At 43.4% G+C, this 10984-nt stretch overlaps 1 protein-coding gene across 1 annotated transcript in view; it reads right to left on the bottom strand.

Annotated features, from left to right (window-relative positions):
* Nucleotides 1-1185: 1185 nt before the first annotated feature.
* slc17a9 (solute carrier family 17 member 9) overlaps nucleotides 1186-10984 on the bottom strand; it is a 44368-nt gene continuing 34569 nt past the window's right edge. The window contains exons 12-13 of the mRNA XM_008110178.3: nucleotides 6421-6450; nucleotides 1186-5095 (exon numbers count right to left, since the gene is read on the bottom strand). Of these exons, the coding sequence (XP_008108385.1) occupies nucleotides 4932-5095; nucleotides 6421-6450 (194 nt within the window). The 3' untranslated portion in view covers nucleotides 1186-4931. The remainder of the gene's footprint in view (nucleotides 5096-6420; nucleotides 6451-10984) is intronic.

Genomic DNA, 10984 nt, shown 5'->3' with positions numbered 1-10984 from the left:
AAAGAAAATGTTATTCTATTCTTTGTAAGAAAATGCTTCTTTCTGAACTGAAGCTAAGATGACTAAACTATGAAATGATGTGACTCACTGGAAATTGGATAATGTTTGGTAAAGTGGGAGGTGCTGGGAAAAGAGGGAGGCTGTGTATTTGCAAGACCTTGTGGGGATTTCTAAAAGGCACCATGATGTACAGTGTTCCTCACTTATTGCAGGGGTTCGGTAAATGAAAATCCATGAAGTAGGAGCGCTATATTTATTTTAATATTTATACATTATTTTAGTAGTTATACACTATTTTAAGTCTTTATCAACCAATTGTGTGTTGATAAATCGCCGCCTCCTCCTCCTGTTGCCACTTGGGCTCCTTTTCTCTCCCTTTGGCTTCTCCTTCCTCCCTTCTTTAGGTTGTAAATTGCAATTTTTATTATTTATAATAGTCTTTAAGAGTTTATAGAAAAACCGCGAAACAGCGAATCCACAAAAAGTAGTGAGGGAACAGTACTGTAATGGGTTGACTGGAAAGACATGTGTCAGCAGCTGATTGGCTAAGCGTGCCAGGAGCCAGCGTTCTGATTGGCTACTGTCTCTGCCTTGCTGCTGAGAAAAATGGTTTGAGTGGGCATTTTACCTCAGAGAGCAAAGAGGTAACAGCTAGGGAATTAATAGCTGCCAACTCTCTGAAGCCTGGTCATTTATAAGGCAATGAGGCATATTTAAATACTGTTTTAAAAGGACTGTTTATTCCCTCTGTTCTCTGCAAGAAGACAGAGAGACTACTGTATATATTGTAGCTCTGTTTGAGCTATTGAACTGAAGTAAAGTTACTGTTACTTATTTCACAGACCTGAATGGCATGTTATTACACTGCAGGATAAACATTGGTTCAGATGCTATGGTAAAGCTTCTATTTATTTACATCTACAACATTCAGAAAACCTGAGCAGAGCAGTTGATGGCAAGGTTCTTGGAAGTCTCTCATTCATAGGGCCACCACAAGATGAAGTTGATTTGATAACAAATAACAATGACAACACACTTGCTAGGTTTTGTACCCACAACTCTCTATTCCAGAGCAACACACAACTGACAAAGCTACTAGATAGTGTATTAATAAAATATCAAGGACATAAAATCATGCAATAATGAACCACTATAATTCTATATTTGAGTGAAATCACACAAACCCAGAAGAGAACTCTGCTTTATTTCATATGAACAAAACAAAATTAAATTTATTTAAATAAGGGAATAAGTTGCTAGATTTGAATGCTTTCATTTTGGCTGACAAGGTTCCACATGGATCTTGATGGCCTTGGTCTTCTCTTTTCAACCAGACATGTGCCAAAATCTTAAAAGAGCTATCAGAAAAGGTGCCAGATACTGGAAAACTAAATATCCAAACAATACATAGATAACACAGATGCAAAATTGCATTAACAACATGTAAACGAGTAAGGGCATTTGCTGACTCAACAAATAGAAGACAACATTTAGATAGTTCAACAACAGGATTCACTTTAGGTCAAGACTGGAAAAGATGAGGCCTATGGGCTACAACTTGCTCCCGGAGCATTTCTATGGGCCCCAAGTCCTACTGTTTCCTCCTACTTTGAAATTTGGACAACAAAGATCAATTTCTATCCATAGAATCTCCAAGGAGTGATGTGTTTTCCTCAAAATGAAGAATTTGAGTCTGTTGCATGTTCTTTCTCCCCTTAAACCTCCACAAATGAGTTTTAGAAAACAGGAAATAAGGCCATTTCTGTTTTAGATTTTCTTCTGTATATGCATATTATCGGGACAGGTACAGCCTGTGGTGAGTCCTGGGAGGAGAAAATTAGCTCCCAGACACAACCAGTTTGCCACTCTTGCTCCAGAAGGCATTTGGGGGCAATTCCAATTTTGTAACTCACAAAAATGGCCTAGGGACCATATGTTCTTGCTAGGTTGTACTTTGCCCACCACTGCTTTAGGATAACTCAGATGTCACAATAAAGAAATAGCTACTGCTGCTGCTCCTCCTCCTCCTAACATCAACTACAGGTATGTGTCAAGCTGATGATGCCTGGCATTTCTCCACTCCCACTCCACTGCTGTGAGCAACTAGGAAGACATGTGGTGCCATGATATCAGGGCACAAGTAAGTTATATGACAGTGGTTCTCAACCTGTGGGTCCCCAGATGTTTTGGCCAACAACTCCCAGAAATCCCAGCCATTCCTTCAGATTATTCCCTGTATGTAATGGAGGCTTCTGTGTCAGTGTAGCATTAAATCGACCAAAGGTTTTAGCATGTATTCAAGTGGAGCTATCCAAGGTACTGAACTCTATCCACAACATAGTTTCTGTGCCTTGGAAAACTCCTTTAATTTTTAGATTAAAACACAGAGTGGAGTCTCCAGCCCACTGACATGGAAGCTGCCACTTCCACCACCTATGACTTTTATTTAATACAGCAATTGTTAAGGCACAAGTGAATAGATTAAGAACTAGCTTGCAAATTTAAAAAAAAAATCAATTTCTGTTCAACACTGTCAGAAGATAAAGACGAACAATAGAATTTTAGGAAATGGCAGGGGGTGGAGTGTTTTATTAAGTTATAGTTCTAAAAAAGTAAGGCACTCATTTCTTGCTGCCCCATATTTCCCCCAAACATTCATCCGAAAATATGTAATCCAGGATCAATGTTATCTCTCTCTTTTTTATACAGAGGTACATGCTTTAGTAAATGTCAGGAATGCTGTAGATGAAGAAAAAAAAATATTTCAATAAGGCTTTTTGACAAGCTTTCTTGAAAGCAAGCTAGTAAACTGTGAGCTATGCATTGCCAACATTTTGGGGTAATTTTTTTTAAAAATGGAAGATGAACCTATCACAAAGACTGCTCACCAGGAGTTTCTCTTCATCCTGATTGTACTGACCTGTAGGGTGTCTAGGGGTTTTGTCCTGCACCTGGTGTGTTTACAGGATTTTCTAAATGACTTGGAGGATAGAGCAGAAGTCACGCTTCTCAATGTTGAAGGAGATCAAAACTTAGGATAGAGTAGCTAATATCCCAAGAGGACAGAATCAAGACTGAAACTGAATTTAACAAGCTAACGAAGTGAATTTCAATAGGGAAAATAGAATGTACTACATCTCAGAAGGAAATGCACAGAAATATGACAGAGGATTCCCTGGTGTGACAACAGTATTTGTGAAAAAGATCTATGGTTCTTAGAGTCATCCATGGATCAACAGCAAGATGCTGTTGTCAAAAAAAAAAGCTAATTCTGGGCTGCATCAATAGCAGCACAGTATCTGTATCAAGGGAACTCATAATGCCATTTCTATTCTAGTTTGATCAGATATCACATGAAATATTATGTCCTTGTCTCGGCATCATAGTTCAAGAAGGAAACTGACAAGTGAAAACACAAGTGCCATCTTGAGTGACCATGTAGGCCTGTGACCCTATGATCATCAGCATTTTTTCCGATATGATTTTTAACATCTCTCAGGAGTGCTTTGTGGATTCCTGCATGGCAAGCAATTGTACTAAAAGATCCTTGAGGTTCCCTCCAACCCTACCTTTCTGTGAGCCATAAACAAAAGGGCAAACGTTCCTGTTACTAGTATAGACTATAATGAGTTCACCCTTTTTCATGTTGATTTCATTTGGTAAGAATGCTCCTGTCTGTTACATGCTCCTCTTGGTCACATTTTGGGGACTTATTCTGTACCATAATCCTGCAGCTATATTTCCCCATACAGGTGCATTTGAATCACAGCCATCTGTGCCCTTGCCCTTTATGTAAAGGATTAGGTCAGGTCAGACATTCTGTGTGCTTGCATTACAGCAAGGGAACACTGACTCTCAAGAGTAATAAAATAAAACATAACTTAATTATTTAAATTAATAGTTACAACTCAGTCACTTAAATATATACCACGCAGAATATTAAGGTGTATATAGACACATACTCACACATCATTAACAGTGTGCAGAATGAGATGGTTATGCGGTATGCAGAGCAAAAGTTGCTCATTTCAAGTCATATTACTGACATGAAGCTATTCCACATAATACTCTGGGCTTTCAATACCTGCTTGAGTTTGGTACCAAGATACCCAAAAAGGCAGTTTGGCTTATATAACTTTGACCTATACCTATTCCAAATCTTCAGCATTGCCTTTGTTATAAAATGATTGTTAAAATCAGAATTTACTTTGTTCTTTTCATACCACATATACCCATGACTACCAAATCTTAAAGCAAAGTACTCCAACTGTAACAATGCTTTGTTATCTAGATTTTAATTTCCTTTCAATCCTACTAAACAGAAATCAGCATAGTAAAGTTGAAAATCCAGTAAACAAAAACCTTCACGTTTCTTCTCCTGTTGTAATTATTTAAATCTCATTCCTTGTTGTTGTTTTCCCCCTTTGCCAGAGGAAGTGCGTTTTATCTCTTTGCTATTGTCTAAATAACACATAGTTTGTCAGTCTGATTCTGGAGGACCCTTGAAAGAGAACCTGCCATTTTCTAATTCTTTGGCTGAAATCTGCAGGACCACCATGCCAGTTACAGAAAGAGACTTGTCTATTTTATCATCCCTCTTCATTGAGATAATTTGGTCCTCAGTGTTGCTCCCACTGCCTTTTGGAAATTATCTGTTACAACCGTGGTGGCCTTTTCTGTGTTTGCTTGAAATTTAAACATTGTTCCACTGGAATTGAAGGCGAGCCCTAATATAACCATCTTGCAGGTCAGCAGCAAAATTGCTTAAACACACACGAAAGAAACAGGAGTTGAAAAGGGCATGAATTAACCCCACTGAATCAATAAGTTAGCATATGGCTTCTCTTCACGGCACAAAGTTGTTTTTGGTATTCTGCTGAAGCTCTGTAATGTCAGTCCAAAATTTTCCTGGATTTTGCCCAGGAGGAAGCTTATAGATCTACATAGACATTGTCTGTGTCCACTCTGTGAGCTTTTCCAAAGATGAGAAAAGTGCAGAGTCCAACGGCATTCACTGTTGCCACAAGATTGAAAACAGACACCCAGGAGCCAGTGCTCTCAATCAAGTGTCCAGCCAAGTATACACAAACCACACCTGCATGAAGACAGAAAGGAAATGAGTTGGCAATTTTTTTAAGTCAGTATAAAACCAGCCCCTTCATTCTCTTCTGTTAAAACCAAACATCATTTACTTTCAATGTATCTGCATTATAATTTTATATCGTATTCACTGATTTATTTGAGGTGTATCCTATCTTCCTCCTAGAGTTTTTTTAATACTGGTAGCCAGATTTTGTTCATTTTCATGGTTTTTTCCTTTCTGTTGAAGTTGTCCACTCTAAAATCAAAACAGTAGAAGGGAACCAACACTCTGAGGGCAGAGGACAGTTAATGACTGAACAAAGGATGCCCCCAGGCAAGAGGCAAAAACCTTTCCAATGCTAATTAGGGTGATTAACTGAAACATTAATGCTGGCTTCCCAGTGACAAAGGACTCTTGCCATACCCTGGACTCTCCACAGATATATATTCTTTCCTTTCCTTACTTAGTTTATCCATACCTCACAAACTCTGAGGATGCCTACCATAGATGTGGGCGAAACGTCAGGAGAGAATACTTCTGGAACATGGCCACACAGCCCAAAAGACATACAACAACCCTGTGGTCCCAGCCATGAAAGCCTTCGACAACACATAAGGTGAACCGATCACAGGGTTTTCTCGGCAGGAATTTTTCAGAAGAGGCTTACCACCACCTTCCACTGAGGTTAAAGTTGTTAATGTGGGATTTGTGTATAGATAGTGTTTAAATGAAATTTGTGTCTAGCATGTATTGCATCATCCAGGAAATGCTATAGTGTGTAAAGAGTTAATTTGGTAAGAAGCTGTATTGACCTTGGATATGTGTCTGGAGCCAGATAGGAGTGTCCAGACTACAAGTGTGTTTGTATATAGCTGATTGCATCAGATGAGATCTGCCTGCTGAGAAGATCTGTGCTGTTTGCCTAGAGTGAGAGTCCTGTGTCTATTGTCTGCAAGTCTGTTTGTTTTGTTCAGTAAAACTTTGTAAATACTTTTTAACTTCGTCTCTGACATTCCTTCGTTCTGCGCTTCAACTGACATCATACATCTGCTGCTACGTTGCGCGCATTACTCTGACAAAAGTCACCAGGTGAGCTCCATGTCTGAGGAGTACAAATTACATTTCCAGAGCTGTATCACTACATTTCTGTCAAAGGGAGTGTCATCTCATTATAGCTTTCTCATAGATGTCACATGGATCACTACAAAAAATAGTCTTCCCTTCCCTCTCTCAGAGACAACTACTTCAATTTTTCACATGACCATAAGAATCAGAATTCCTTTGGTGGGGGAATACATGAGGAACCCATTCTGACATAAAACAGGGCAATAACTTACCCAATAAAGCTCCACCGGTATTAGCCACACCTGGCAAGAGACAGAAGAGAAATCAAGACATGACAATAAATAATGGTTGTTGTATGCCTTCAGGTCATTTCTGACTTCTAGCACCCACAAGGCAAACGTACCACAGGGATTTCTTAGAATCATAGAATCATAAAGTTGGAAGAGACCCTGTAGGCCATCCAGTCCAAACCCCTGCAAGAAGCAGGAAAATTGCATTCAAAGATCCCCCAACAGATGGTCACCCAGCCTCTGTTTAAAAGCCTCCAAAGAAGAAGCCTCCACCACAGTCAAGGGCAGAGAGTTCCACTGCTGAACAGCTCTCACAGTTAGGAAGTGCTTCTTAATTAATGTTCAGGTGGAACATCCATTCCTATAGTTTGAAGCCATTGTTCCATGGCTGAGTGGGGATTCAAAACGTGGTCTACAAAGTTTTCAGTCAATACTCAAACCCCTATAGCACACTAGGAATTTAATCCCATGCATCTTCTGTTTCCTACTGCTGTTGCTTCATATATGTTCATGAGCCCCCGGTGGTGCAGTGGGTTAAAGCCTCGTGACTTGAAGGTTGGGTAGAAGACCTGAAGGCTGCCAGGTTCGAATCCAACCCGGGGAGAGCACGGATGAGCTCCCTCTATCAGCTCCAGCTTCATGCAGAGACAGGAGAGAAGCCTCCCACAAGGATGGTAAAACATCAAAACATCCGGGCGTCCCTTGGGCAGCAGGTCAGCACTTTAACACACTGAGCCACCGGAGGTTCCATGTGTGTGTGTGTGTGTGTGTGTGTGTGTTCATTTCCCCCTCGATGGATTGTCACCTTGCCGTGGTGAGGGGGCTTGCGTGTTCCGATGAACCTGTGGGCACAACCACTGGAGTGATGCACTCCCAGGAGTGGCCGCAGGGGAGGTTCCAGACCAAGCACAATCCGAAGACCCAAAGACCTCAACGGCGGAGCAGGCGGAGGATAACATGGTACATGTTACAACGGCTGTGAAGGCGGAAGAAGGCTGCAACAGACTGAGAAGCCACTGTCGTTGTGTTAACCACACCACTGCTGGAACCTCACTCTGTGAAGACTGTGTGTTGACCGGCCGTGCACCGACCTCCACACATTAAAAAAAATCACGCACAGGCGTCTTCCAACAAAAATAAAAACAAACCTACAAAAGTCCCATGGCGATCACCGAGTGGCGACAGGGGCAGGACTGTGAAATCTGGAAGCCCCTAGTCACAGACTGGCACATGGGCGGTGGATATGGACTCAGTCGTTCTACCTCAAGGACCGAGGCAGTTGAGTAGTCCGGCAGCTGTATCCATGACTGAGCAGCCCTTTTTAGGATCCGCTCTGCTCACCCCACACGGGGAAGGGGCTAGAAAAGGTGCCCTAAACATAATCTGCCTCTCCTACCCTGACTGGACTGCCGCGTCCAGAGGGGTCACCACTCTGCGGCCAAAAAAGAAAAATGAACTTTGGAACATGGAACGTACGGACATTGTTAGATAACACTGACAGCGAGCGCCCCGAACGCAGGACTGGTCTCATTGCAAGGGAGCTGGGACGCTTTAAGATCAACATAGCAGCCCTTCAGGAGACCCGGAGAGCAGGAGAGGGACAGCTGAAGGAAGAAAAGGGAGGCTACACCTTCTTCTGGAAGGGACTGCCTGAAGAAGAGCGAAGAATACACGGAGTTGGCTTTGCGATCAGAAACGACCTGGTGAAGCACCTGACTGAAGCACCCACTGGCATCAACGAACGACTTTCAACCCTCCGAATTAACCTTGCCAAAAACCAACAGGCAACCATCATATGCGCCTATGCACCAACTCTAGATGCTGACGAAGACATCAAGGAAAATTTTTACTGTCAGCTGGATACCATCCTATCGGAGATACCTAAGGAGGACAAAATCATCCTCCTGGGGGACTTTAATGCAAGAGTCGGAAGGGACTCTGACCTGTGGCCAGGGATCATAGGAAAAGACGGGGTCGGAAACAGCAACTCGAATGACATCTTGCTTCTCACCAAATGCGGAGAGCACAACCTTGTCATCACCAATACGCTCTTCCGCCAGAAAAACAAGCTCAAGACATCATGGAAGCACCCTCGGTCAAAGCATTGGCACCTCCTGGACTATGTTATCACACGTGCCAGAGACCGCCACGATGTGCTTCTCACAAGAGCCATGACAGGTACTGATGACTGCTGGACAGACCACAGGCTAATCCGATCCACGATGGCTATCAAGATCGTCCCCAAACGCAGACTCCAAGAAAGAAAAACAAGGCGCAAAATGAACACCCAAGCCCTTCAGGAGCCCTCCAAACGAGCCCTTCTCCAAACAACACTCAAAGATCATCTACCCACAGAACACCCTGAAAATGTTGAGGAACATTGGAACAAACTGAAGACCTCCATCATCACAGTCTGCGAAGAAAGCATTGGATACCTAACTAAGAAACATCAAGACTGGTTTGATGATAACGACAAAGAGATCCAACAGCTGATTGATAACAAAAGGAAAGCCTTCCAAACATGGCAGAGAGACACCAACTGTGCTGCCAAGAAAAAGATCTATGCCAGTGCAAAAGCTGAGGTCCAAAGAAGGACCAGAGAACTCAAGAACATCTGGTGGACAAAGAAGGCTGAAGAAATCCAACACCTTGCAGATACCCATGACGCTCAGGGATTTTTCAAAGCCACAAAGATCATTTACGGACCAAGAAACCATGGCATACAGCCCCTACGCTCATCAGATGGAACCAAAATTCTGAAGGACAAAACATCAATTGCACTACGTTGGAAAGAGCACTACCAGAACCTGCTGAATCGCAGCTCCAATGTGGCCGAAGAGACCCTCTCACAAATCCCGCAACAACAAACCAGGGATGAGCTTGCAGCACTGCCTAGTTTGGAAGAAGTCAGCAATGCCATCAGCCAACAAAAAAACAACAAAGCCAGCGGACCTGATGGGATTCCTGCTGAAATCTTCAAAGAGGGTGGACCTGAGCTGATACAACAACTCCACCAGCTCATTAAAAAGGTGTGGATGACCAAGAAAATCCCAGCTGACTTCAAGGATGCCACCATCATCACCCTTTTCAAGAAAGGGGACAGAACAGACTGCGGGAACTATCGTGGTATCTCCCTTCTAACCTCGGCCGGGAAAATCCTTGCAAGAATCCTTGCAAACCGCCTTCTCCCTGTCTCAGAAGACACCCTCCCAGAATCCCAGAATGGCTTCCGTCCCTCCAGAGGAACAGTGGACATGATCTTCACTGCTCGACAGCTCCAAGAAAATGCAGGGAACAAAACCAACCTCTGTACATGGCATTCATTGACCTTGCAAAGGCATTCGACACAGTGAATCGCAGCGCTCTCTGGACCATCCTCCAAAAAATCGGGTGCCTTGACAAATTTGTGAACTTCCTGTGGCTCCTCCATGATGACATGATGGCAACAGTCTTGGACAGCAACGGCTCCCAAAGTGACCCATTTAAGGTGGAATCAGGCGTCAAGCAGGGATGTGTTATTGCCCCCACCTTATTTTCCGGCTTCATCGCTATGATACTTCACCTTGTTGATGGGAAGCTTCCCATCAGAGTGGAAATTATCTATCGGACAGATGGCAAGCTATTTAACCTCAGCAGACTGAGAGCCAAAACCAAGGTCACCACAAAATCTGTTATAGAACTCCAATATGCTGATGACAACGTAGTCTGTGCGCATTCAGAAGAAGACCTACAAGCCACTCTAAACACCTTCGCAGAAGCATACGAGAAGCTCGGCCTCTCACTGAACATCGAGAAAACCAAAGTGCTCTTCCAACAGGCACCAGCTAATCCCTCTGCAAAGGCAGGAATACAGCTTAACGGTGTAACATTAGAAAACGTTGACCATTTCCGCTACCTTGGTAGCCACCTCTCCACAAAAGTCAACATCGACACTGAAATACAACACCGCCTGAGCTCTGCGAGTGCAGCATTTTTCCGTATGAAGCAGAGAGTGTTTGATGACCGGGACATCCGTAGAGAGACCAAGGTGCTTGTTTATAAAGCCATTGTCCTCCCAACCCTGCTCTACGCCTGCAAAACGTGGACTGTGTACAGACGTCACACCAAACTCCTGGAGCGTTTCCATCAGCATTGCCTCAGGAAAATCCTGCAAATCTCTTGGGAAGACAGGCGGACAAATCTCAGCATGCTTGAGGAAGCAAAGACCACCAGCATTGAAGCGATGCTCTTACGCCATCAACTCCGCTGGACTGGCCACGTTGTCCGAATGCCCGATCACCGTCTCCCAAAGCAGCTCCTCTACTCCGAACTCAAGAATGGGAAACGGAATGTTGGTGGGCAGGAAAAGAGATTTAAAGATGGGCTCAAAGCCAACCTTAAAAACTGTGGCATAGACACTGAGAACTGGGAAGCCCTGGCCCTTGAGCGCTCTAATTGGAGGTCAGCTGTGACCAGCAGTGCTGCGGAGTTCGAAGAGGCACGAATGGAGGGCTTAAGGGAGAAACGTGCCAAGAGGAAGGAGCGTCAAGCTAACCTCGACCGGGAC

This window comes from Anolis carolinensis, chromosome 4, assembly GCF_035594765.1.
Source record: "Anolis carolinensis isolate JA03-04 chromosome 4, rAnoCar3.1.pri, whole genome shotgun sequence".
NCBI classification, from domain to species: Eukaryota; Metazoa; Chordata; class Lepidosauria; order Squamata; family Dactyloidae; genus Anolis; species Anolis carolinensis.
This window is presented reverse-complemented; position numbering and strand designations above follow the sequence as displayed.